The sequence below is a fragment of the Sturnira hondurensis genome, unplaced genomic scaffold (assembly GCF_014824575.4).
Source record: "Sturnira hondurensis isolate 20B ecotype Veracruz unplaced genomic scaffold, ASM1482457v3 Scaffold0016663, whole genome shotgun sequence".
NCBI classification, from domain to species: Eukaryota; Metazoa; Chordata; class Mammalia; order Chiroptera; family Phyllostomidae; genus Sturnira; species Sturnira hondurensis.
The window spans coordinates 5828132-5855939 of record NW_028089294.1 but is presented as its reverse complement, the minus strand read 5'-3'; the positions used below and the strand labels follow the sequence as shown (position 1 = coordinate 5855939).

Genomic DNA, 27808 nt, shown 5'->3' with positions numbered 1-27808 from the left:
TCCTGGAGTCTCAAATAGACCCACAGCACTGTTCCAGGGTGGGGAGCAGAGCAGTCACCCCTAAGGAGGGTCTTGAGGTTTAAGGAGGACTGTTGGGGCTTCCAGAGAGATTAGGTAGGTAGCATTAATGGTTTCTGGTTTTCTCCTACATGCAATGGGGAAATCTTCAGTTGGTCTTGAAGAGAATGACCCCAGTAGACTTAAGATACATTTTTAAAATACCACTCCATTAGGGTCTTCTATCTTCAAAAGACTATCTTCTTAGCACATTGTCCCATGACCCAGGACTATTATTCTCTTTCCTAACTGCCCAAGCTACATGGCATGGTGTGAACGACTCTTAATGATCTGCCATGTTTTCTAGCTTATCTGTCTGAGCCATCCTGTCCCTTGAATCCTGATATTTTATGCCCTAGCAGTACTAATGTGCTTGCAGTTACTTGATCATTCTCTTCCATGTCACTGAACATAAGCTGTGGTTTCTTCCCAGAATATTTTTATTTCTTTGTCTTGCGTGCTAATCATGATTTTTTTAAAAGATTTTATTTCTTTATTTTTAGACAGAGGGGAAGAGAGGGAGAGGAACATCATTGTGTGGTTGCCCCTCACACGCCCCCTACTGGGGACTGGCCCGAAACCCAGGCGTGTGCCCTGAGAATCAGACCTGTGGCCTTTTAGTTCACAGGCAGGCATTCAATCCACTGAGCCACACCAGCCAGGGCTAAACCATGATTTTAAAAAAATTGAATTTATTGGGGCTGTTCCAGGTGTACAGTTCTCTAATCTGTCATCTGTGTATTGTATTGTGTGTTCACCACCCCAAGTCAAGTTTCTTTCCATCACTGTTTATCCGCTTTGCTATGTCCTACCCCCCCACTTCCCTTTGCCTCTGGTAATCACATTATTGTTGTCTGTCAGTGGGGTTTTTGTGTGTTTAATCCCTTCACCCTTTTCACCCAGCCCCCACAGGTCTGTTCTTTGTATTTATGAGTCTGTTTCTACTTTGTTAGTTTATTTTGTTCACTAGATTCTACATAGAAGTGAAATCGTATAGTACTTGTCTTCCTCTGACTGGCTTATTTCACTTAGCATAATACTCTCTAGGTCCATTCATGCTGTCACAAAAGGTAAGATTTCCCTTTTTTACAGCTGAGTACTATTCCATTGTGTAAATGTACCACAGTTTTTTTATTTACTCATGTACTTAAAATCCATCTCAAGTGTTTCTTCTGGGAAGTCTTTCTTAACATTGGGTTTCCCAAATTAATAATGATAATAATGTGTGTCTAATTTATATCCTACTCCTCCCTATTTCTTATACCCTCAGGTAAAGGTGACATTAGGGAGTAATCGGGATTTGGGTAGAAGAAAGGGTGTACAGTATGTCCTGCCTAAAAGTATTTTCATTCAAATTAGAAGACAAACAAACTATATTCTCCTTAAGTAATACCTTTTTATGGGAGGGAATCAATTGGTTGTAATTATGTAACTTTATAAAAAATATTTTATTTACTTATCTTTAGAGGGAAAGGAAGGAGAGAGGGAGAGAAATATCAATGTATGGTTGCCTCTCATGCGTCCCCAGCTGGGAACTGGCCTGCAACCCAGGCATGTGCCCTGACTGGGAATCGAACCGTGATCCTTTGGTTTGCAGGCCTGTGCTCAATTCACTGAGCTATGTGTAATTATGTAACTTTTGATATATTACATTATAAATGCTTAAATGTTTCTTCACTGAAATTAGTTAATATCCTTGCTGAGATAAGTAAGGGAGATGAGATCCCTATGGTCTATTAATGGTTTATTAGAAACTATTAATATATTATTATTTGAGACCCATTGGAAGGCAAGGTCAGAGATGCTGTTAATGGATGAGAACACAGAAAGGGCAGAGCTGAATTTCTTTGTCATTTTTAGCTTGCATTGTTTCTTACTGTTTTTCATCCAGTGTCCGCTGCATTTATATGCATCGGCGTGTATGTGTGCAGATGTACTGCCTGGAGAGCAGTGCAGTCTGAGTACCAGAGTGAGTTCTGCCCGAGAGTGACAGGAGGCAGGGGTTGAAACAGTTTCTCCTTTGCTCAATTCACTGTAACCTTACGGAGGAGATAAAGAACTGGGAAAAGAAGGATGGTGTTTGTCTTAGTTCTGGCTGCCTTAACAAAGTACCATAGACCAGGTGGCTTAAACAACAGAAATTTATTTTTTCATAGTTTTGAAGGCTCTGAAATTCCAGGTCAAGGTGCAGGCTAATTTCCTTACTGGTGAAGGCCCCCTTCGTGGCTTGCAGACCGAGGCCCTCTTGCCGTGCCCTCACTTTTTAGGTAGAGAGAAAGAGCTCTCTGATACTTCCTTTTATAAGGTACTAACTCCATTATGAGGACCCTACCCTTATGACCTCACCTAAAGTGAATTATCTCCTAAAGGTCCCATCACTAAGTAGCATCGCCCTGGGGGGAGTTAGGGCTTCGGCACACGAATTTGTGAGGGACTCAGTTCAGTCCATACCAGCGCTCTAGTCATTTTTGGGGTAACTTTCTTATATCTTAAGACTTTTGACCATTGTTATTAATGCTTTGGAGACTCTTCCCAGAATGGGAATGTTTTTGCCTTGCCTTAAGTTTTATGTGTGACCATGGTTACTGGGTTTTTAAAATAACTCCAGATGCCACAGCTAATAATTTCCAGACATCACAGGCTCTCTTCATAGATTGTTACTTGGTTCAGTAAAGTTGTTGCCCCCCTTCCTCTCTCCCTTCTCTCCCCCTTCCTCTCCCCCTTCCTCTCCCCCTTCTCTCCCCCTTCCTCTCCCCCTTCTCTCCCCTCTTCCAGGAGCACTTTCCTGGTCTTGTTGTCGGCACAGCAGCTTTATTACAGACTTTTTCTTCTTCAGGTGGAGACCACGTCGCTTTGCGAGGCCAGAGTTAATGAAGATCTTACACAATTCAGTGGATGATTCTTTCAAACGCCTTATTTATCCTCTCCTCTGTAGAGAGTTCAGGTATGCATCTTGTCTAATTTAGTTTTGTGTAATGTTTATTACTACGTATGATAATAGGCCCATTAAAAGCATGCAGTAAATATTTTTTGATCCATTAACCAATCCAAAGCACTGAGTCACAATCACAAAGTCTTAAAATTAAGCCTAGGTTTCAATCTGCATGTAGATCGTACACATAGATCACAAAACATAGCTCTTAATTTCGATATGCTTATCAAATCTTCACCCCTTACTATGTACCCCTTCCAGTTCTGCAATACCAGTCTTGCAGTTTAACATCCAAGCTAAACAAAAGGTTTTATTGATGAGAGATTTGGCTTGGGAGAAACAAACTAAGAAGTTAATGGAGAAGTTAGTTGGAAGTAGATTTTAGAGATAAAGTGAGCCCCCCAAAAAGCATAAGGGAATCAGTAGAGCACACGATGAATTTTTTTCTATAAAGAAAGTTAATATAACATTTTTCACTTCAAATGGGAGTCATTGGGATGAGTAATTATCAGCAATGATGAGCAAACGTTAGAAGATTATTAAAGAGATCACGTAGATGGTCTAGCACAGGGCTGTCAAACCCATTTTCACTGGGGGCCACAGCAGCCTTGAGGTTGCCTTCAAAAGGCCAAATGTAACTTAGGACCGTATAAACGTAACTACTCCCTAACTAGAGGCAAGGAGCTCGGTGCTGTCCCTGGGGAGAAACAAGATTCTGGCTAGATAAAACAAGGTGGAGGGTAAGATTTGGCCTACGGGCCTTGTGTTTGCTACCTGTGTTCTAGCAAAAGGACTGAGAGTTACAAAGAAGAACTGCAAAAGAGGTGAGGTGCAAAATTGTTTTTAGGGGAAGAGACGGAAAGGAAAGTAATGTTAGGGCAAAACCCCTTTCCGTCTGTCCCTTGTCTCGGAAGGCAGTCCTTAGAAACCAGCCGTTTCTTCGTCCCTCCTTCCTGTGTTCTGTAGGTTTTCTTCATTCTCAGTTGTTTATAGGTTTCAACAGGGGTTATCTGGGGACAGTCATTTCTAGTCATCTCTTCAGTTACTAGAGTTTAGAGCAGCCTTTACAATGTCTGTCTGTTTTTCTTTAGGGGACCTGGCCACTGAGCTGGGAGAGATTTAGAGCAGGGATGGGGAGATACTATTAAAACGTGCACACAGCGTCTTGTCCAACTTCTTTTTTTTAATCAATGTCATTCATTCTTTTGGTTTATCCTTTTTAGCCCAGACGTCCCTTAAAAATAATGTTTCTTTTGGAATCCTAGTTCAAGTCTGTGTGAAGTAACATGTCTTGATTTTGAATGCTGGGACATCAAATTTAAGACTAAGGGATTCTGCCCTCAATGAAGTGAAAAAGAAACTTATTTAAAATTTCATTTCCTTTATCTTGTTTTCTCATGTTGCATGTGATGGCCAGTGACACTTTTGACATTTCTGCATGTATTTGATTTGTGTAGCTTCACTACTTGTGGAGTAACTTCATAGAGGTTTGGTGACAGCACCTTGCTGTGGAATTCTTTCACGTGGACTCCTTCTCTGACTTCCACTAGTGGCAAGCGGGAGCACTTTTCTTTTCCTAAAATGCCTGTGGCTAAAAAAATATCTTATTTCGTTCCGTAAGTTGGTTTTCATGTGTTGTCCCTAGATGTGTCTCTTGATGGAAATACTTGTAATTACATGAACAGCAGTTAAAGGTGAAGACTCCCTGCTGATTTTTTTAGAAAATAAAATTACTTTTTTTCTCTAAGAAATCTGTCCTAATACAGAAAAATTGAAAGAATCAATAAAACAAAAAAAAACCACATGATTTTTCTACCTAGACAGTACCATTGTTAACCAGACTTTTCTCTATTAATGTGTATATATTATTATTATTTTCTAAAGATTTTATTTATATATTTTTAGAGGGGAAGGGAAGGAGAAAGAGGGAGAGAAACATTAATGTGTGGTTGCCTCTTGCATGTCCTCTACTGGGGTACTGGCTCACAACCCAGGCATGCACCTTGTAACAGGGTGCAGCCAAGAGGGGGGCCCCCAAAAGGGATTTGGAATGGGGACCAGAACTCAAGGTGTCCAGGAAATATTAGGATTTCCTGGAAGGGATCCTTACCGCTTCCAGGCCCTGTATGTATTCCCTTTGTTCTGTAACACCCTGACTGGGAATCGAACCGACGACCCTTTGGTTCTCATCCCATGCTCAGTGCACTGAGCCACACCAGCCAGGGCTCATTTGTATATATTAAAAGAGGACGTAGAGACTGTTATTTTGCAGCCACATTTTTTCATTTGACTATATACGGTGGAGAGTCCACGTCTGCATTTCTCATTTCTGTGACTGTCATGATCATTCATTCATGTTTCGTTTTTCACACCTACTTCTTTCTTTAAGCCACCAGTTACCATCTTTTATTATATTTTGAATTTTGACTCCTGTTTATCTCCATGGTTACTAGGGATAGTTAGTACCTGTGCATGGTTAGTTCTGGACATCATCATTTTTGTTTGAATTATTATACTAAGGTCATAGATGACTCTGCCTTGTATTTTCCAATACATATTCCGTGTTGCCATCCTAAAATTCCCATCTGATTATTTCATATTCTTCAACTTAAAATCCTTCCATGGATCTTTGTCTCCAGGAAAAAATCTACACTCTTTAAAAGGATGTGCGTGACCCTTTGTGATCTGGTTTCTTTTTGCCCAGTGTCTTGGTATTTCTTTTTACTTTAGCATATGAAATTACTTGTTTCTGCTGTGGTGAGCCATGAGCTGCTTCCATTGCCTGGAGTGTTTTCTCCATGCCTTCTCTCCCTCTGCTCTCCCCACCTGTGTTTGCCTAACTCTGTTACTTACTGTTCTTGATTCACCTGAGAAGACACCTCTTTTAGAAAGTCCTCTTTATTTAGCTATCCCTCCTAAGTGTTCCTATTGGAATAGCACTTACTGTTTTATACTTGTGCGGTTTTTTTTTCTTTCCGCTCCTTCTATTAGGCGATAGTCTTCAGGGCAGGCATCTTACCTTTTCAGCTTTGTGTCTCTCAAGCCCAACCATGGTGCTTTATATAAGACTGACAACAAATGCTTGCTCCATAAATAAAGTTAAAAGTGAAGCTGTAGAAATACCTATAAGGATATTTTTCATGTTGTATGGCTGAATGCAGGCAACATGGCCATGAAATGTTAGAGAAAATGAGAGAAAGCCTCGGGGAACTGAATTAAGCCAGTAAAGTAAACATTAGTTAGCTGTGTGTGCTTTTACTTATGTAAATAATTCTACCTCAAAACTAATACGGAGTGTGCTTTGAATTGCACAGTTAAGTTTGAACTCTCAATTTTCTTGTGGCCAGTGACATACATTTGTTTTTTAACCTTGCCTAATAGAGATGACATACTTTTTCTAGTTTCTTAGGAATTTCAGAAGATAATAAATTTTATTAAGTAGATGAATGGTGTAAAACTTAGTTTACAATTATCTTAAATTCCATTATAGACATATTTTTATTCTAGAGTGAGTTTTAAAGTTAGACTTTTAATAACTTTTTATAAAACTGGGACATTATTTATACGAGTCGTGGATCTAGACTGACATTAGTGCCTGCGGTCATATCGCATCAGTGTGAGACTGACGGGCAGGGGACTGGAATGGGTGGGAAGGCGGCATTGGGCAGGGGAAGGTGTAAACCAAGTATCGATGGAGGGGCAACTTATGACTCTGTAGTAACACTCTCAGTAACACTGCTCTGAGGACGCCTTTATATTTTAATCTGCCGACAAACTTTCCTTTGGTATCGTGTGATGTCCCAATCTTCACACACCTGTGCCTCTCACGTACACAGATGTTTATACGTGTAGATTTTGTGTACCAGGGAGAGCAGAGAGGAGTGAGGGTATGATGAACTTGGTAGGTTTGTTACCACAATTATTTGTGGTAACATGTCGCTGCAGTTAGCAAAAATAGACTCAGTGTAATTTTGTGTATATTTTCCCTCTTAGAAATTTTGTTATAATAAATGTTCCTGTGAGGAATAACTGTACAGAATGAATTCTGTTGTTTTTCTGGAAGAAAATTTGGGTGAATGAAAAACTAAATACATTCTCTTTTTTCTTTTTCTTTTTCTATTTCTAAAGAGCCAAACTAACATCAGATGCAGAGAAGGAATCTGTAATGATGTTTGGACGGAACCTTCGTCAGCTCCTTTTAACGAGCCCCGTTCCAGGGCGCACCTTGATGGGAGTGGACCCTGGTTACAGACACGGGTGCAAATTAGCTATAATTTCTCCTACCAGTAAGCATACCTTTCAGCTTGTATATTAAAGTTATTTGGTTGGGCATATGTTTCACGTCATATATTTCATGAGGATTTGGAAATAATGTTAATTTTCACATCTTAGAAAATGATTTTCTTATATATAAGGATATGGAACCAGAGAATCAAACTTCATATTTGTCATATTTGATGACCAAAATCCTCAATATATTACTGTCATTTATGCTCTTCCCGATGTCACCGTGGAGATGTCACACTGAGGTCAGACTCCAAAAACTCTGTCTGCCTGTCAACTTTTATTTATTGTGATGGATTTACGTGTGATACATTTTACTTTATATATTTATTTATTGATTGATCTATTTTATATGTATTTGCTTTTTTATAGCACAGGAAGATAATGTTTATTATACTGTAACTGGAATCAGAGCTGATAGCAAATTCACAAGGTAGTTTTGGTTACTTTGTTTTAAAGATCAGGCCTCAGTAACAATAATCAAAACAAGTCTGAACTGCACAGATATGTTGCTCACTGCTGTGATCCGCGAAGGTTCAGAAGCCAGCAGGGACAAGTAACACAAAGGTAATGACTAAGAATGTCAATGGGCCAAAGATGTAGTTCACTGCAATAAACTCTGCCCTTGAAATTTCTTAACATTCTTTTCAAACACCGAACAATTTTTGCTGGTCAGCAAAATATCAAACATGCACAGAGAATTCTTACAAGAATAGTATCTTAATACTGTCAGTGTTACCACCAGGCTTTTGTCCCCTCCCAGGTTCAATGGATCATGGTTCCATTCCCTGTATGTATTAGTGTTAACAGTAATACGCAAACTTGATTTTGTTTTCAAGGTTAAATAGCAGATTGGCTTCACATTTGGTGGCCAGCTGTGTACCTTAATTTTTCATCTTTTATGTTTTAAATAAATTTAACTACATTTCATAAGCCCCGAGATTTTCAATAACCTACTAATGATTGTATACTTTTAATTTACACTTCATTCCAATTAATTAGAACCCCACATACATATTTAAAATTATTTACAGATGGTTGTAACTAAAGCAATGATAAAATTTACTACTTGTACAGTTCGGCTGCTAATAAGGCCTTTAACTGAGAGCTGCATATTTTACGCATTTTTTTACTTGCTGGGAGCAATTCTTAAAATTGCAGCTATGATTCTCTGTGAGCAGTAAGTGCTTTCATTCAGCTTGCGCCCACGTGGGTAACCAGATTCGCTTTTCCCTCTCTTGTGAAACAACTTCCCCCCAAACATAAATGTTAGTTGTCCCACTGAACAGGTGCCAAAAGAAACTTGAATTTGAGCAACAGATTGATAAATATAATGACTAGCAGAGAAGTTTGCTCCTAACAGGCGCTCAATACATGTTTGTCATGCTGGAATGTGCGAATTGGGAGGCAGCTGTTAGAGACTTTTCATCATACACTGTAACTGTGGAGTTCAAGGTTCCCAGACTTAATTCTCCCTCAAATGTAAATACAAGATTTTGAAATTTTAAAAACTGTTTTAACAGTTCCCAGAAAATGTAAACAAGTTGACAATAGTTGCTACTACCATATTAATTGAGAGAAAAAAGAATAATTACTGAGTCATAATGTACAACTGAAGAGAAGAAATACAAAATTAAGAAGTGTTAGCTAATTATTATTTCCTCCAGATTTATCCTTGCAGTGTTTTTTTGTTCATATATTTATTTATCCCTGTTAACTTGGAGCTGAAAGAGAATTTTATTATCTGGATGGATTTCACTACCTCGTTTGGTACATAATTAGTGAAAAGCTGGTGTAAATGTGAGGTTATGTTTTCATGTCATGCCATGTCTTCGTATTTGTTTTCCATTAAATTTTTCCTATTGAAATGATTCTGTGAAGAGTAAAAATTAAAACTTCTTACAAAGTACAAAATTACAAGTGTACTATTACTATAATAATGTAAGACTAGGTACATAGGAAGTAAGACTGTAAGGTGTAACAGTTTGTATTGACAAATATTCCTTCATGTAATTGTATATGATTTAATTTTTATAGTTAAAAGTTAAAAAGTATTAATAAAAAATTTTTTTAAAGATTTTTTATTTATCTTTAGAGGGGAAGGGAAGGAGAGAGGGAGAGAAATATCAATGTGTGGTTGCCTCTTAAGAGTCCCCTGCTGGGAACTGGCCTGCAAGCCAGGCATGTGCCCTGACTGGGAATCGAGCCAGGATAGTATGGTTCGCAGGCCCACACTCAATCCACTGAGCTACACCAGCCAGGGCTGAAAAGTATTAATAAAATTTTTAATAGCAAAAATAAATAAGTGCTTTGTGAAAAAAATGATTATGTATAGAATGTGAGCTCATCTGCCAGCTTATGAGATTGCTTGCTTATAAATATTTCAGATTTTGTTGATAGCTTTGAAGCATACTTCACACTTGCCCTCTAGCATATTAATAAGTAACTTATTCTTTTTAGAAAGGATACACTGACAAAATCTTAGGTTAATGTCTTTGACCAAACATTTTTAGTCTGTCACAGGACAATAGCAATCACAAAAACATTGATGACAGAGTTCATGCTTTGGTTGCCCCATCTTATGGTCTCGACTCTGTCAGATGTGGTACCCCAAATCATGAGCTGGCTTAGTGATAGCCGTACACAGCCCTCTGGACCACTGCGTGGGTCCCAATATATTTATTGGCTTTTCCCAACTTAACTAAATGTGCTAAGGATAGTTGTACTGTGCTTGCATTGGTCGGTGTTGTTGATTATAATCTCCACCCCAAACCCCATTTATAAACTATGCAGCAGTATTGTGGGCCTCATCTGCACTGAAGCCAACCTGGTTGCAGTGGCAATGGTCCTCCTTGATGGTGGTGCCTGTGTGATAGATTTTAATTCTCAGTATACGTTTTGAGTACCCAGGGCACTTTTATTGTTTGGGCCAGTAAATGTTTTTTCTATTACTCATATATTTACCCTTTCTATTAATCTTAACTTTTTTCTATGTTTGACTTTTTATGTGAGATCATTTCTTTCTACCTAAAACTCTAGACTGTTACTTTCCATGTGGATCAGTTGGTGACAAACTATCTCAGTTTTTGTTTGAAAAAGTTTCTGTCCTGCCTGGTGTGGCTCAGTGGATTGAGTGCTGGCCTGAGAACCAAAAGGTTGCTGGTTTGATTCCCAGTCAGGGCACATTCCTGGATCAAGGGCCTGGTCCCCAGTTGGGGTTGTGTGAGAGGCACCTTGTCAATGTATCTCTCACACATCAATGTTACTTTCCCTCTTTTTCTCCCTCCTTCCTCTCTCTCTAAAAATAAATAAATAAAATCTTGAAAAATTTTTAAGTTTTTTTTTAAAAAAAGAAAAACTTTTGAAGAATATTTTTGGAGGTTTATAATTCAGGATTGGCATTACTTTAAAAATGTCATTTCATTTTTTGTGGGTTTATTTTTTAAGTTTTTAATTTTTAAATTATATTTATTGGGGTGGCATTGGTTAATAAGATCATATAGGTTCCAAATACACAGTTCTATGATACGTTATCTGTATATTGCATTGTTTCCCACCACCCAAAGTCAGATTTTCAGTCAGCATGTATTTGATGTAGATTTTTGGTTTTGTCTGATTCATTCATTCATTCATTCATTTAACTATGGTTTCTCTTGAGAAATCAGCCAAAAATCTTATTATTTCCCTTGCCTGCAGAGATTTTTCTCTTAATGGTTTTCAGAAGTTTTCTTATGTTGTTATTATTATTTGTGACATGAGTTCTGCTTGGGTTTATAGAGATTCTTGCATCTCCTTTTGGAATTCCAATAAAATGTATATTAAACCTTTCAACTTTCTATTTTCCATTCTTTTGTTATATTTTCTATTGATTGGCTTTAATACTTTTACTCCGCTGTCTTCTCTCTTATTATATTCATCCCTTGAGTCTTTTCTTTAAGCTATTATATTTTCAAGTTCTGGAATTTTCATTTGATACTTATAAAAAATAGATTACAGTTCTGTGGTGAACTTTTTCACCTTTTAACTTGTTTTGATACTTTAAATTTCCCTTACTTTTACCTTCTATATCTCTTAAGGTATTTACTATTTATTCATTTTTGTGTTTCTTTTGGTTTAGAATTTCAATTCTGAAATAACTTTCTTTCATGTGTAATTCATTCCTGAGTTCTCTCATCTCATTTCTGAGGTTTTTTATTTCTGACTTGGTATTTTATTTTCTATAATTTATTTTGTAGCTTTTTCTTATATATTACGTATAGTTTCTTTCTGTTTTGTGGGCAAGGACATCAAACTAGTCTTTTTTATTTCTCATTTTTCAAGATAATTGTTCTGTGTGATAATTGACTCTGACCCTTTTCGATGGATTAGTGTTACAGAAAATTAGTTAGTGTTCCTCAACCTTCAGGCAGGTCATGAATGATTTTCTAGCTGTGTATCCCTAAAACTGTCACTTCTGTTTTTTTCCTAAAGTTATGGAGAAAAAAAACTTCTGTATCTATGTAAATTGAGAGAGAATCTTACAGTTTCTGGAATCAGCTTCCGTGTTGCTTTCTTCCCCTTTACCTGGACTTTTTTTCTTTGCTCGCGCTCTCCTTAATTTGCTCAGTGTGGATATGATTTGAACAATTTCTCTTCACTGTGGGGTTTTGTACTGAGAAGATGTTGTACTTTCAGTTTCAAGAGTTCCTAGAGGTCAGTTTTCCGGTCCTTCCCGTGCAGCCTTCGCACTGACCTGTGAAGGGAGTGTGCAGGGGCTTCCCCTCCAGTTTCAGCTCTGTTCTCCAACAGACCTGTGGCAATTTCCAGCAAAGTACCTTTTGACGTTTTTGGGATTCCTCCTTTATGAGATGCTCTGTGCTCCCCCTGACCGAAATGTCGGTGAATGAAGGCCTTCATAGTAGTCGGTGGGCTGTTCCCGCCTGCTCATCCTCCAGGGTTTTGAGAGGGTTTTGATTGGCTGTCCCTGTTGCTCTCTTTTTGTGCTACACATTTTTACAATAAATAGGATGTGCATTTTATCAATGTCTTTTTCCTGCATCTATTGAGCTATCCTATAGCTTTTAACTTTTCCTGTGTTTGTATTTTATAGGATGATTTTTTAAAATTTCACACATACAGGTATCTTCAGTCTGTTTTGTTAAGTAAGACTTTTCCAAGAATTTAGCTATTTCATTATTTAATCTACATGAACATAAAGTTGTTTATAATAGTTTCTCTATCATTTAAATCTGTTCTGAATTTGTACTTAATATTTTTTATTTTTAGTACAGCTAGTTGCATGTTTTATCCTTTCTTTTTCCTGGGTGGTATTGCTAAAAAAGTGCTGTTAGTGCTGTTAAAAAAGTCCCTAATAAGTGCTGTTAAATATTAAACTTCATTGGTCTTCTATGATTTAAATTTTTTAAATTTTATTATTAATTTCTGCTTTTAACTTTATTATTTGCCACCTTCCACTTTCTTCGAGATTATTCTATTGCTCTTTTCCTAACTTCCTAAGTTAGTCACCTAACTAACTATTATTTCTATTCTTTAGGTATCCTCAACTTTTTTAGTATATTTTTAGCTAAAATACAGTACAGAAAAGTTCACCATTCATAAGTATGCAGCTGAGAAATTATACATGAAAGAAGTTATTCATGTATCTACAACCCAAAGGAGACATAAAAATATCACTTATTTTATATATAGTAAATATTCAGTAAATGTTAGCTTTTACTGTTATTGATCTTAAGTATTATTACAAATTAATAATTTTTTCTGCAATGCAGAAAATCAGGGCCTCAAACCCTTAATAACGGATTTATGTAGCAAAATAGAGTCCTCGTAACTTTGGAAGGAACAAAACTTCCTCGTGCTTAGGGAGAATCTGATTTAGTGAATATGGATGATTCAGACTGCATTGCAGAAGACAAACCAGCTCCCTTTCCTGTTTTAACTGGCCAAAATCATTGGTGTGTTAGGTTTTGTAATGCCTTATAAATTGGCTTATTCTTTTTCATTTTTTCCTAAGGTCAAATACTTCATACTGATGTGGTTTACTTGCATTGTGGACGAGGCTTCCAAGAGGCAGAGAAAATAAAGAGGCTTTTGCTGAATTTCAAGTAAGAAAATAAGTAACCTTTTGAGCCCTTCAGTTGCTCAGCCAATCAGAGATACCTTTGAAGCCCCTAATTTGGAGGGAGGGGCCACGGGCAGTGCCTTGGGGAGGGAGAAGGAGCGGAGTAAAACAAGGCTGGGGCAAATTGCTGGAGAGCCCTGCATTTGGAGGCTCCAGAGGAGCTCTCCTCCCTTCCTCTGCCACCTTCACTGAACAAAGTGGGTAATTTGAGCAAAATGAGCATTTAATTTTTCTGTTTGGGCCTGTACTTTCTTCTTCCTTTTCTTTTTCCCCTTCCTTCCTTCTATCCGTCCTTCCTTCCTTCCTTCCTTCCTTCCTTCCTCATGGGTCTGAAGAATGGATGTTCCAGTTGACAACCTATCAAAATTATTTGACAGTCTATCACATAATTCGGCTATAATACTGAATTCAGCCATAATGATGAATTATTATGGCTTAGATTCACTTAATTATTATGGCTTAGATTCACTTAACCGTTACTAAATTTGGTGCTTGCTATCTGGGAAGAAAACTGACTGTTCTTGAGGTGTGTGACAGTAAAATCTTTCTCCACTGACTGCAGTACCAAATGAAGAGGCGGTATTTTTTATTTTTCCTATGTCTGTCTCCCTTGTGAAACAGTGGCAAAGTCTCATGGATAGATGGAGAGTACGGGCATTGGCCAGTAGTATGTGTGCATTCTGTACCTTTTCTTCTCATTGATATGGAAGCACGCCTTGGGCTCACCCAGTGTCTCCTCCTGTTTCTCCTTTGAAGCTGCAGCACAGTGGTGATTGGAAATGGAACTGCCTGCCGGGAAACAGAAGCTTACTTTGCTGACCTGATAATGAAAAATTACTTTGCACCACTGGATGTTGTTTACTGGTAAGGATGTTAGGAATGTTTGTTTTCCTTGGAAGGCAAAAGAACTCAATTCCTTCTGTGATGTTTTCTCCCCCACCCACCTTTTAAAAAAGATACACATCTTGTTCTGCCTGAAACCACCTCTTGATGTTTATGAGAGCTTCCCAGTACAATGTGGAGTGTCTGTCTGTGGCAGAAATTTGAGTTTCGGTATCCTGAAACTTCTCAGAGGAGCTGCCAGTTAGGGCTTACTTGGTTTCATGGGACTGCCCTGGTTTTACACTGTGTGAGGGCCCTTGATGGACTAATAAGCAGGACTGGATAACTTAGCCTTCTTCTCCCCAAGTTTTGATGCCTGTGAATCATTGGCCTTCAGAACTGAGAGCCAAGGTAAGTATTATAAATTAAAAGCATTTCTAAAGTTCCTTTATTGTTTGTCTCTTTATCACAAGCTTTCATTTTATGTGGGCCTACAGTTAACCTGTAGGTGCGCATTACCCGTTTGTCCATTCTTGCCCCTGTAGTAGTTCTGCTTTCATTTACCGTTGTTTTCTCACTTTCCCTTTGAAACTCAAATAGCCATGCTTCCCTTTTCCAGACTATTGTACAACATTAATTCCGAAAGGGTTTAATTCTAGGAGATAGGGTGGTTATAAAGGTCTAGTATTTAGGGGAGAACACATAAAAGCCATCTCCTGCCGCTTTCCGAAAAGTACACTGAACAAATGAGTGTGTGTCTGCTGACAGCATCAACAGAACAAGACAAAAACCGCAACCAACACCAGAAGAGTTCTGCCGCCCATTTAGGAAGGGCGGAAAAGAGGGGCCTTGTGTTTAGTGTAGCATTCTGTGTGCCGAGAGTATGTCAAGGTGTCGGAAAACGAACTCAGGGTAACCGATGGGAGTTACAGGGTCCACTGCAGGTGCCATGGGGTCATGGTTTAGGAAAGCACCAGACTGCAAAGTCCACCTCAGCCTTTTCCCTCTGCCTCTTGCTTCACCTTGGTCAGGTTGGTTTGGAGATGACTGTGGACTTTCCGTCTTCTAGGAGCTGCACATGTGTGCCCTGTGCTTTTGAGAATCTCACACAAGCACCTGACGTAGCTGATTCCCTTGATTTCAGACAGATACTCTGATTTCTTTTTTACTTACTTGCATTAATTTGCTATAAATATCTTGGGTACTTTTATAGCCACTATAAATAGAACTTCCAAATCATTAAAAATATTACATAGTGAAGACTTCTTAAATTTCATCTGAACTAACCCCTTTATTGGATTTTCAGCAGTGATTATAGTGGAAAGAGGAAGGGAGCCTTGGCATTGGGCGCACCCGGGTGCTTTTGTTGTTACTGGTCACTAGCTGTGCTAGTCTGTGAGAGTTACTCAGCCTCTCTGAGCTTCAGTTCCCTTTATCATTCAAATGGGGACTGCTTTTGCTTTCGGCTGCGTTTTGAAGTTTTCCTTGTAATTATCATATATTAAGTATTAAAACTTTCTTGTATTAAAATACAAGTTTATCTCTTTTCTTCTGTTTCTATTAAAGTTAATTTATTACATGACTTTATATCTGTATAAAGGCGCACTGTTTTTTTTTATGTTAATTTTGTTCCCCAGATACAGTAGACTTCTTTCATTGTTTATATTGAATTTTTCAGTTGCTTCTCTTGTATTTGTAGATATATGTCATGTCATCTGCACAAGGTGATGCATTTTCTTCTCTTGTTTAATGATATCATGCAGTGTCTTTGACACTCCGTTGAGTAATAATGATAGTGGAACTCCTACTTTGAAGGGATCACTCCTAGTGTCTCCCTGGAGTTCAGTGCTGCCTTTTGTATATGTTTAAAACATTTAACGCAAAAAATCTTATTTATAAGTGTTTTAAAAATATTGATTACTATTTTATTGCGTTTTAAACTCAAGAACGAAAAGCAGCATTTATGGTTTTTCAGAATTTTGCTATAATCTGAGATTTTTTTTCTATTTTGATCAATGAGTATGCAAAATCGTAGTAGATTTTCTATAATAGAACTATCTTTGCAATTGTATTTGCACTCCATTTTGTAATAGTGTATTATTCTTTTAAGGTCCTGTTGGGATGTATTTGCTAATATTTTTACGAGCTTTTGAATTCCTTAAATAATGTAAGTAACAAATCAGAATTTATTGGGAGTTTTAGGAAAATCAGCTATTTGATTTCATCTTATCATTTTGCCGGTTCACTGTGCCTTTATGAGAAAGCCATATTCTGTCCGCTAACATTTTGAAGTTACATTGCAAACTCTGTTTTAGTTGACATTTTCATGCTTTCGGTGGCAGAAATTGTTCGCACTTCCTCAGCATGTAATCTGGTGTGCATTCTTGTAATCCTGCCGTTTACTCCTCCTGAAAAACCTTGTCCTGGCACGTCCTGCAGCGCATTCCCTCTGTCCCTCCCACACGGTTTGTCTGGACAGATCTGCTGAAGGCTAACATACACCGTGACTTAGCTGTTAGCACCGTGCACCCTGGTCTACCCAGGCAACTTCCTCTAGCGCGAGGCTCTTTCTGTCCTTATCATACCTTACAAACTTTGGTACTTACAGACACGGTGGGGCAAAAGGAGGCTGATAGTTGTGAATACACGAAAACACAGTGTATTCTGGTTTTGTCATTATATTCCATATGAGCAAATGTAAACCTACTTTTGCCTCATTGTGTAATATGGGGATCTCATTCAAAACTTCATATCTCAATTTCCAAATGAGGAAAAAAACTGGAATTAAGTTGTGGAATGTAACTATGCTAAGACTTAGTCACACATGTTCAAGTGTTTGTAAAAAGAAATTTTACAATATCATACATGTCATTTAAGTATTTGCTACAGTGATTTGCTATTTTACTCTGGCACATAGTAGGTACTCATTTTATTTTTTGAATAGCTTAGTCCTTGTGTTCATTCATGTAAAATTGTTATTCTTTGTGTTTTCTGCATTTTTATCCATTTTCCTTTTTGTAAACAATAGTGGTTTCTTTCATGTAGCAATGGTAGCGTTTATGGAAATGTAGAAATACCTAGCTCCTTATGAGACAATTGTATTTGTATTCCATGTATCTGGTTTCTGTTACATTGAAACTTTCTTAACTTAGGGAAATGAATTTTATTTATTTCTACTTCCTTGATATTAAGCATATTTCTGTACTTACAGGTCCATATCAATAAGTACTTAGGATTTCAAATTGTTAAATGTTAAGGGTGAAACTATAGTTGGCCCTTGAACAACACAGGGTGTAGGGCCTCTAACCCTTCTGTGGCTGAAAATCCACATGTAACATTTGACTCCCTAAAAACTTAAATTGTCCGCTGATATCCACACGGGATTGGTTCCAAGACCCTTGCAGACACCAAAATCAGTCGATGCTCAGGTTCTCTATGTAAAATGGCATAGATCAGTGCATAAATTCGTCCCTGGCATTTGCAGACTCCCAGCCATGGATTGAAAACAGTGTAGGTATTTATTGAAAAAAAATCTCTATGCAAATGTGCTTGTGTAGTTCAAACCCACGTTGTTCAAGGGTCAGTTGTATTTTTAACAAGACAATTCTTTACAAGACCATTGACCAGAATTACTGTGTGCGCAATTACGGAATATTTCCCCTCTGCCTAATGCTTTGGTAAATCTATGACTTACTATTTTCTCTACTTTTCCATTATACTGAAATTCACACTTGGCAGATTATAGACTTAGATTTTGCCAAAGATAAATTATTTCTGAAATGGAACTATTGCATGCTTACAGTTATATATGTATTTAATGAAGTGTAAAAGAATTAATAGTGATCTTTACTATTTGCTGCCTGTTTTTCAACTACAAGTATTATGATTTATGCTGAGAGTGGAAACATTGCTAGAAATCATAGCACTGAATGCATTCTGGAGAATCACAGATACATGAGACCACTTAGAACCTGGAAGCAGAAAAGGGAAAAGAAAATTTTGTGCTGTTAATTCATATCCTGTGCTTAATGTTTCTACTCTGAAAGCTGCAATACATAAATGGCTTTGAACAGGCAAATAAAGAAATTAATTTTGCTTCCTAATTACCTTGTTCATTAAGATAGTGAACAAATTAGAAAATAGTATGGAACAAGAAGGTGTGGTGTGCATATAACGAAAGAATGAGAAAAGGGGAGGGGCTCTGCAGTGGAAGGTTGGGGGTGTGGTTTTCAATGACCAAGGGCTTGGCCAATGACAGAACAGTGGATTGCTACGTCTCATTAGAAGTGAGGGTTTGTGCTAGACATCCGAGAATACACATTGGACCTCTTTCTTTTTTCATTACAGTAGGATATCAGCCATTTACTAGCAGGAAAATATAATTTGAGTAATTATAACTTAGTTTCTTGGAATAAGTTGATATGCTTTCCGAGTCTAACTAAATTGAAGGGAATAGCTTGAGCCTCGAGGTCTAACTCATTTGTGAAAAATGCCTGATAGTGAAGCTAATGAAAGTCTTTTGTCTTAAAATTAAAAAAAAACACACATGACTTCTTTAAAGAATAATGGCATAAAAGTATAGGTAAGTGGTAGGATATACTATTACCTCAGATGTTATTTATATTTTAGAGCATATTTAAAAATGTTGTACTGTAGATACAAGCAGCCCTTGGAGTATTGCAGGTTGGTTCCAGACCACCAAGGTGAATATTTTGGTTACACTACACTGTAGTCTGTTGAGTGTGCAATAGTGTTTCTGAAAAAACTGTGTCCATACCTTAATTAAAATATACTTTAGCCCTGAAAAATGCCATCATCTGAGCCTTCAGCAAGTCGTAATCTTTTTGCTTGTAGAGGGCTTTGCCTCGATGTTAATGGCTGCTGACTATAGTTGTAGCAATTTCTTAAAATAAGACAATGATGAAGTTTGTCACATCTATTAACTCCTCCTCTGAGGAACGATTTCTCTGTAGATGTGATATTTTGTAGATGTGAAAGGAATCTTTTTTCTGAGCACTCGGTCTCAATAATGGGCTTGAAATATTCAGTAAACCATGTTGTAAACAGACGTACTATCATCCAGGACTTGTTGTTCCATTTATAGAGGACAGGCAGAGTAGATTTAGCATAATTCTTAAGGGCTCTAGGAGTTTTGAAATGGTTAATGAGCATTGGCTTCAACTTAAAGTCACTGGCTGCATTAGTCCCTAACCAGAGAGCCAGCCTGTCCTTTGAAGCTTTGAAGCCAGGTATTGACTTCTGCTCTCTAGTCATGAACGTTGTAGATGGCATCTTCTTCCAGTAGAAGGTTGTTTTGTACGGACTGAAAATCTGTTGTTGAGCACAGCCACCTTCATTAACTGTCTAAGCTTGATCTTCTGGAAAACTTGCTACAGCTTCTGCATCAGCACTTGCTGCTTCACCTTGTACTTTTTTAAAAAAAATTTTATTTATTTATTTTTAGAGGGGAAGGGAAGGAGAGAGGGAGAGAAATATCAGTGTATGGTTGACTCTGCCCGGGACACACAATGTATCGTGTATCCCCTGCCAGGAACTGGCCTGCAACCCAGGCATGTGCCCTGACTGGGAATCGAACTGCGACCCTCTGGTTCACAGGCCTGCACTCAATCCACTGAGCTACACCAGCCAGGGCTCACCTTGTACTTTTATGTCTGCTTGGTATGGTCAGTTATCTAAATGTAGCTGCCCTAGGGGTGGTACAGTGATAGCTCACTGAGGTTTTCAATACATTCCCTAGCAATTAGCGAGGTTGAGCATCTTTGTGTTTTTTTGCCATTATATATCTTCTTTGGTAAAATGTCTGTCTAAATATTCTTCCCACTTAAAAATTGGATTATTTTTCTTCCTGTCATTGAGTAAGGGTATTTTATATTTATTCTGAATACAAGTCCTGTACCACATACCTGTTTTTTAAAAAATCTTTACCCAAGGATATATGTTTATTGATTTTAGAGAGAAAGAGACAGAGAGACAGAAAGAAAGCAAGAGAGAAACATTGATGTGAGGGAGACACGTTGCTTGGCTGCCTCCTGTATTTGCTCTGGCCAGCCATTGAACCCACAACCTTCTGGTGTGCAGGACGACACTCTAAGCAACTGAGCAACCCAGCCAGGGCTAGCATGGGTTTCTCATAAATAAACATTTTGGTCTTTTCCCATTTTATTTTTGTTAGGAAAACTAGACTGGTAGATACATCTAGATTTTAGTGTATCTTTTGATAGTTTCTTGCCACCCTTCTGGAGAAGCTATAGAATGAACAGACTGGGTTAGGGTGTTATCACAAAGATGCTGGTTATCTAATGGATTAACGTCTGGCATGAGATCTGTAGGGGCCTGCTGCAGACGCTGTATTAATTAATGTTTAATTAGTAATTTAGAAGGTTTGGAGGCATGCATTTCAAGTTTGTGGACATTGAGGTTTATTAGAATCCGGGTAAGAAAATATTTTGAAATACGTGAGTTGTTGCATCAAACCTAACAAGATGCACTTCACTATAACAAGGCTTTTGGGGTGCTAGAAGGGATTTTCAGTAGAGATTTTGTTGGGCTGATACTGGGGTTTCCTTGAATCCCAACTGAGGGAGATTCCACCACAGGAACCTGCAGCAGATTTCCCATGTCCTGAACCACCTGGCCCCTGATTTCTTTCGGTTTAAAGAAATTTAGTTCTTGACCATCGTTAAGATTAGCTATACAACTTAATATGTATCTAGCTATGTATAAAGCTTATTATGTTGTGAAGTTAAAATTGCTGTTATTTATTTCTGACTACTGCAATAATTTGAGTTTTACATGTGGAGTGTAAAGTCAGTTTCTTTGCTTCTAGTAGTGATGAAGGCCATGAATTAGTCTTGGAACTTAGGGCAACCTCAATTATTTTTTGGATGTCAGTTTGACTCTCACGCTTAATAACAAGGTAAGATGATATAGTATTTGTCTCACTTCTTTCTACAGCGAAGGCTTGAGACAGTGTGCTGTGACGGTCTAGGATTTTGTTGCCTGTCACGTGTCGAAAAACTCACTCCATTTCCGTGACCATTGTAAACGCTAGGCTCTTGTTTGTAAGGCTTCTTTTCCGGGATGTTTGTGACATTAAATACATTTTAAAGTAACACTTTTTATATCAATATAATTTATTTTTTTTCAAACGGCCAGAATATTTTTAAATATATTTTTTTAATGGACCATAATGAGGTATGTTGAAAAGGAGGCATAGGAATGAATAATTTGTGTGTGTGTGTGTGTGTGTGTGTTTGGTTTTAAAATACTGTTTGGATTCAGATTCAGTTTGACAGTTTCTGATCAGAATAAAATGTTTTACCGGTTTTGTAACCCATGTGTTTCTGTATCCCTAAGTCCAATTTAAGTATCTGCAGGAGTTCCCCCAACCTGGCCCCCCCAGCCCCCTTTAACTGTAGCCCCTCTTGCAGGTCTTTGTTTATTGACTCAGATTAGAACTGGCCTAGAGCCCAGTGATGGTCATTTCTCGTCTTAAGGTTTTGGTTATAAATCTGATTTTGTTGCCAGATCCAATAAAGATTCTTGATTGTTTTTGTTAGTTTTATTACAANTGTGTTTCTGTATCCCTAAGTCCAATTTAAGTATCTGCAGGAGTTCCCCCAACCTGCCCCCCCCAGCCCCCTTTAACTGTAGCCCCTCTTGCAGGTCTTTGTTTATTGACTCAGTTAGAACTGGCCTAGAGCCCAGTGATGGTCATTTCTCGTCTTAAGGTTTTGGTTATAAATCTGATTTTGTTGCCAGATCCAATAAAGATTCTTGATTGTTTTTGTTAGTTTTATTACAAGTTCTTGCCAAAGATACGGTATATTATAACCAAAACAGATGTTCTGTTTAGACAAGTGTATTTGCTATAGAATAACTTAAAATATAATTTAAACAACAATGTGTTCAGCATTAAGGTAATAACTGATGAACTTTGGGATTTTATGAGTGTTTTTGATAACCTTTACCGATAGAAGAAACAGTGCCTTATTTTGAACAATTGTTTTACAGGGGTTTTTTTTGTCCATCTCAGCTTGTGGATGTGCAGTCTTAGATCCCCCTAGACCCTCCTACAAACTAACATTTTAATGTGATCTTGAAAGAAGAATGGAGCTACACAATTTCATATACATAGTTCTGCTGTTTCTTAAAGCGTACATCAGATAAATAGTATTTGCTTTCATAGAGACTTCAGTATAGTAAAAATAGTTTTTAATATTCTAATGCTTATAAACTAGTAGGTAAAATAATTATACATAGACCTTTTCATAAATAGTGTACTTGGTGAATTTTGGAACCAAGTACAGGTTATTATAGGGTTGTAGGTAGATCATTTGGGCCTTTAACCATCTCTGATTAGGGCCCAGTGCAGTCTTGATTTATTGCCGCAGTCTTCGTTGTGGTGAACACAGACATGTAGTGAATATAAGATGAATGTATCAATATTTATAGGCTGTAATTTCAGCTCTTTTTTGATCATAGCCCCTAGAATAAATTAGATGTGTAAGGGATAAGACTGCATTATCAATAGATTTCTAATGGAATAAGTTTTACCTTGAGATTGTTAATGCTTTGGTCTCTTCTGAGTCATATTTTCCTCTTTTCTTAGGCATTTAATAACTTGCTTTTTTTTTTATCATCTTTAGCCTAAACCTTTAAAAGTGTATTCAGCTGATTATTGGGGAAGATTTAAGTGTTTTTTTTTTAAAATTAGATCTGTTTGGGTTGTACAGAATACTTTGGTTTTGTCTCTCATTTCAATTGCACTAGAAGAATGCAAAATTGCTAGAATCCTTTGTTGTTGAGATCCTTTTCATTTGGTTATATTGGATTGAAGATTCTCTGGCCAAAATTTGATACTTGCAAAAAGGAGTTCTTGAATCCACCTTATTTGTGTTATATATATATATATTTTTTTTGAGGGGGAACTCTTTTGATTCCAATGTATTTTATGTGGCTAAATCTTTGTATTATGCTTTCCTGACTTATTGAAATACCACTTTCAAGTTCCCCACATCCGTACATTTCTAAGGTTACACCCAGCTTAATTCCCATTACTTTTCCGCTTCACAGCACTTGCATTTTGAAGAGATCCTAACATTTGGGTTCACATTATGATAATTAGGTTTTAGGCGCATGGGGGATTAAAGATGTCTCAGGTCTAGTTGAAGAAGAAAGTTCAGAAGCACTTGCAAAACTTGCCTGATTGGTGGGTAGAGGTGCTTTTATTTGTTCACTACTCAGGCAGCATTAATCCGTATTTCATCAGGTACCTACAGTGCTGTAACTCTAGATGTGACCTTGGGACTTGATTTCCTTCAGCTTCGTTTTCTTTATTAATGTGCCGTGAAAGAGGTACATGAAAGATAGCCAACATCAAAGTACCTCTTAAAGTAAAATGGTGGATAGGAATTCCCTGGTATTTAACACTCTCTGTCAAATGTTCAGCTGGTTTGCATCCTTGTACAAGCTATTGCTTGCCTCACTAAAAGAAATTTAAAGCAGTTACTTCAAGACAGGGTGGTGGGGGCATGGTGGTGGTGGTGGTGATGGTGGGTGGGTGGCAAAGTTAGCCAGGGAAGAGAGTCCATGAGGATTTAAGGACATACTCTTTTTCAACTGTTCTCACAAGATGACTTGTTTTTGTGTTTTTCTGTGGGTCCAGTGTGTTGTGGGTTTTTTTTTTTTTTTCAGTGCAATGCAGCACTTATGATTAGGGTGAGGAGGCCCTCCTCCTGGGTAGGAGGAGATCGAAGAGGGCTGCCAGAGAAAGTTCATCTAACCTCTGTGAGAGAAAGAATAAAAGGCGATGTCAGGGTCTTAGTCAGAAGTTGTTTCACTGCTTTAACTGCACAGCCTGTTTATTCTTTACTGAACCATCTAAGAAAGAGCTTTTAAACACAGTGACATGGGAAACTGAGTCTTAAGAACCAAGGGAGCAGGACTCAGAGAAGTCTTGCCATTTGTATTGTGGGATATTTATTTTCCCCCAAACACGTGTTTTAGAAGCTGTCGTCCATTCTAGGTTGAGTATGCAGGGGTAGAACTTCTTGTAACTCAGTTTTGAAACTCTGGTTCCTTCATGTTTCATAAATATCTGTTGGATGTTTCTCCTTAGTTCAGAAAAAATAGTTAAAAGCGTTTTGCACTTTAGATAATCACAAGAATTATAGGTTTATTCCTAATCTCTTTATCATAGAACTATCTGAATATGAATAGTGAAAATAGAAATCACAGAATGCTTTAGAAAATGAAATTAACTTGCTTTCAAATTTATACTTTATTTGCAGCTTACTAACATAACCTTGGCTTCTGTCTTTTACAGTCTATTATAATAAAAACTTTTCCTAGTTAATATTTGTTAAAATGCATTTGTAGAATTAAAATGCTTTAAAAATAGCATATCTTCTTGATATTCTGTGGTTTTGTTTACACCTACCTACTTAACTAATTTTTATTCATAAATGGCAGGAAAATAAATTTCAACCCAGACCTCATCTTGGTGATATATTGAACTAAAGTCTGTGGCCTATAATGTATAAGAAATCAACATGACAGCTGATGCAGAGGAGTTTGGTAATGGTCTTTTCTTTTCAAGGAAAGCAGATAGATATTTTCAAAAGACCATTCTGTCAACACAGAATGAGCTCCAGACGTCTCCTGAAGGGAGATGGCCTAGTAGATGTGGGCAGGGAGCAGTGCATGCAGTTCATGTGGTGTTTGGGTTTGTGATTAAGGAAGGGGCGGGAGAGGTGCCTTTTCCCTATTTGTTGGTATAGGAAACGCAGTACTTGTTGCTGCCATTGCCATAGGGTATATGGCTCATCCCAGGCATTAGGAAAATTGAACTGGGATTGAAAGAATACTTAGGTATTAGGAAACAGGTATTGGGTTGGCCAGAAAGTCTATAGTTTTTACTGTAAAATTAAAGATGTTTTTCATTTTCACCAATAACTTCATTGATTTGGATATTTTGAGTATGTCTGAGTATGTTGCCTATGTTCCGCATAGTAGAATGTTGATTGTTCTCAGTTAATGTCTCGGTTTTATTGCTATCAACTTCGCCTGGTCTACCCGACTGGAGCATCATCCAGCAAAAAATCTCTAGGAGGAAACTTCTCAAACCGCTTTTGACCTGTTCCATCAGTCACGGCACCTTCTCTACACACTGCACAAATCTTCTTTTTTTTTTTTTTTTTTGCATTTCAGTTGCCTTTTTCCCTTTCTTGAAATAGTAAAGCATAATATGCCAAAAAGGTTGGTTATTTTCTTCCATCTTCAATATTAAACTGTCTACACAAAAATTCACCAATTTTTAAGTTCTTTTTAATGCACACTGATATGGCAGCTGTCACAATACAATCTAACAAAATTGTTTCGAATGAAGTTAAACTAAGTGCTACTACAGCCATCATACGGAAAAAAAACGAACTTTTTGGCCAACCCAGTAGTAGAATGAGAGCTGGAAGAGTTAAAACTCTTCCATTCATGCAACCTTCTTTAATTCCTTTCCCCCTCTCTCCTGCACACTTAATAGCATCTTCTTTTGCATATGGGGTATGTTCTGTTAGTAGTTGGATCTGACCCATCACAGTCATGGGAATTGGGAGACAAAGTGTAATAAGTATCTAAAATGTCATCAAGATCTTATTTGGCAAGCGTTTTATCTTTCCCAAGGCAGAGAGCTTTGGAATCCTTGGTTGACAGAGTGACTCATGCTTTGCCTATTTTTTTAAGGTTCTGAGGTTTTTTTGTATCCTTATTAGTACCAAGTTAAAGCACGTGAATTGGCTCAACATTGTATATTTAATCATTCAAACATATTAACTATAAGTTAGTCTAAAGCTTGATTGACAAAGCTCAGCATGGCCAAGGGTCATAGGTGCTGTTTATTGGTTACTTAGTGGCAAGCAATTTGAGTTTGCAAATGAGTCAGCAGCTTAGCAGTTGATCAGTATGTTTTTGACTGATTCATTTGGTTACTTAGTTACCCCATTTGCCTCAACATTCTACTCTTCAAATCATTTTTAATTTTCCTTTTCACACGAGGTTTATCAGTCTAGGACTACAAGGGACCTCGAGAAGTTGATAGACTGCCCTCCCCACTCCCAGGAGGTTTGAATTCAGATAGTGTGGTTTAAATCATGATGGCCATCGTTATCATGGCCATATTACACTTTCTATCTTTATTACACTCAGTAATATATTGGTGGTGTCCCTGGTTCAAAATTCAGATGTCGATGTGACCAAAATGCTAATGCTTTGAAGAGGAGTATGAAGAATCCTCTGTAATGTCTTCAGTGTATAATAGTAAATGTTTTGAGGATGTTCATTTTTAGTCAAGCCATATGCCCTAAGTTCTAGGATTGTGATTTCCTTCTCTTCCAGGTCCTAGACTTATTTTGAATTAAAATTCACTGGTTATATAAAAGGAACTTGGATACCTATTTTCTTTCTTCTCTCTGCTCTTTCTTGGTGTGTGTGTGGGGAGTGCTGATTCTCAAACCCTTTGGGAGATTCTATATCTGATTCTCAATATGAAATGCTACTTTTAGGCTGTTTAGACTTTGGTGATAAAAGGAATAATTAAAATTTCTACCAAAAAATTAGTCTTTTTAATAACTGAATACAGAAAGACTGGGAAGATGTTAAGGACCTCTGCTCAAATTTTCAGATTTTGTAACTTGACAGCTTTTTTCTCCCTGGTGTTTGGCAGGGGCTATGAGAAGTAGATAAAGAAAGCCAGGACCATGTTGGACTCTTTTGTTTTTTAAGATTTTATTATGATTTTATTTTTATTTATTTATTTTTTAAGATTTTATTTATTTATCATTAGAGGGGAAGGGAAGGAGAGAGGGAGAGAAATATCAATGTATGGTTGCCTCTCATACATCCCCTGCTGGGAACTGGCCTGCAACCCAGGCATGTGCCCTAACTGGGAACTGAACCGCGATCCTTTGGTTCGCAGGCCCGTGCTCAATCCACTGAGGTGCACCAGCCAGGGCCTACATGTTGGACTTTTGAAGTGTCTTAAGATCGTTCAGGCTTGATTTGCTTCTACTCTTCTTCATTTTCTTACTGCTTTCTTCTCACTTTTTTCCTTTGACTTTCTTTTACCTTTCCTTATTTAGAAGTGTCAGGTTTGTTTGTGTTACGTGGAAAATACAAAATGTACCTGTCCTGTTGAGTTTAATATACTGGGGGAAAGTTTGTCACCAAACTCTAGTGTACATACAAAATCCTTTTTCTGTTGTTAACTCAGGAGTGAAATATTTCAGTTAAATCCCCCTCCACTGTTAGAAGCCTGAGGTCTTCCTATAGTTTCAGTTACTGTCATCCTCACTAAGATATTCAAGAATCTTCTTATACTAATAACTGTCTCTCCCTTTGACTGTCAAAATTCTTTTACTCATTCATAGTCAGCAAATACTTATTCAGTACTTTGGTTTGCGCTAGGCACCGTGGGGTCAAAGATTCATAAAACCTCACCCAGTGGCCATTTTATATCCAGTTCAGTAGCCTCCTCTAACCTCCAGCTCATCTGGACTCCTTTTCATATACTGATGCAACTT

The 27808-nt window shown here is 37.7% G+C and overlaps 1 protein-coding gene across 2 annotated transcripts in view; it reads left to right on the top strand.

Moving 5' to 3' along the window:
• Window positions 1-27808, top strand: part of SRBD1 (S1 RNA binding domain 1) — a 181021-nt gene that overhangs the window by 36843 nt on the left and 116370 nt on the right. For both annotated transcript variants that reach the window (XM_037066637.1, XM_037066636.1), the window contains exons 11-14: window positions 2894-3001; window positions 7118-7275; window positions 13284-13374; window positions 14148-14255. In XM_037066637.1, the coding sequence (XP_036922532.1) occupies window positions 2894-3001; window positions 7118-7275; window positions 13284-13374; window positions 14148-14255 (465 nt within the window). The remainder of the gene's footprint in view (window positions 1-2893; window positions 3002-7117; window positions 7276-13283; window positions 13375-14147; window positions 14256-27808) is intronic.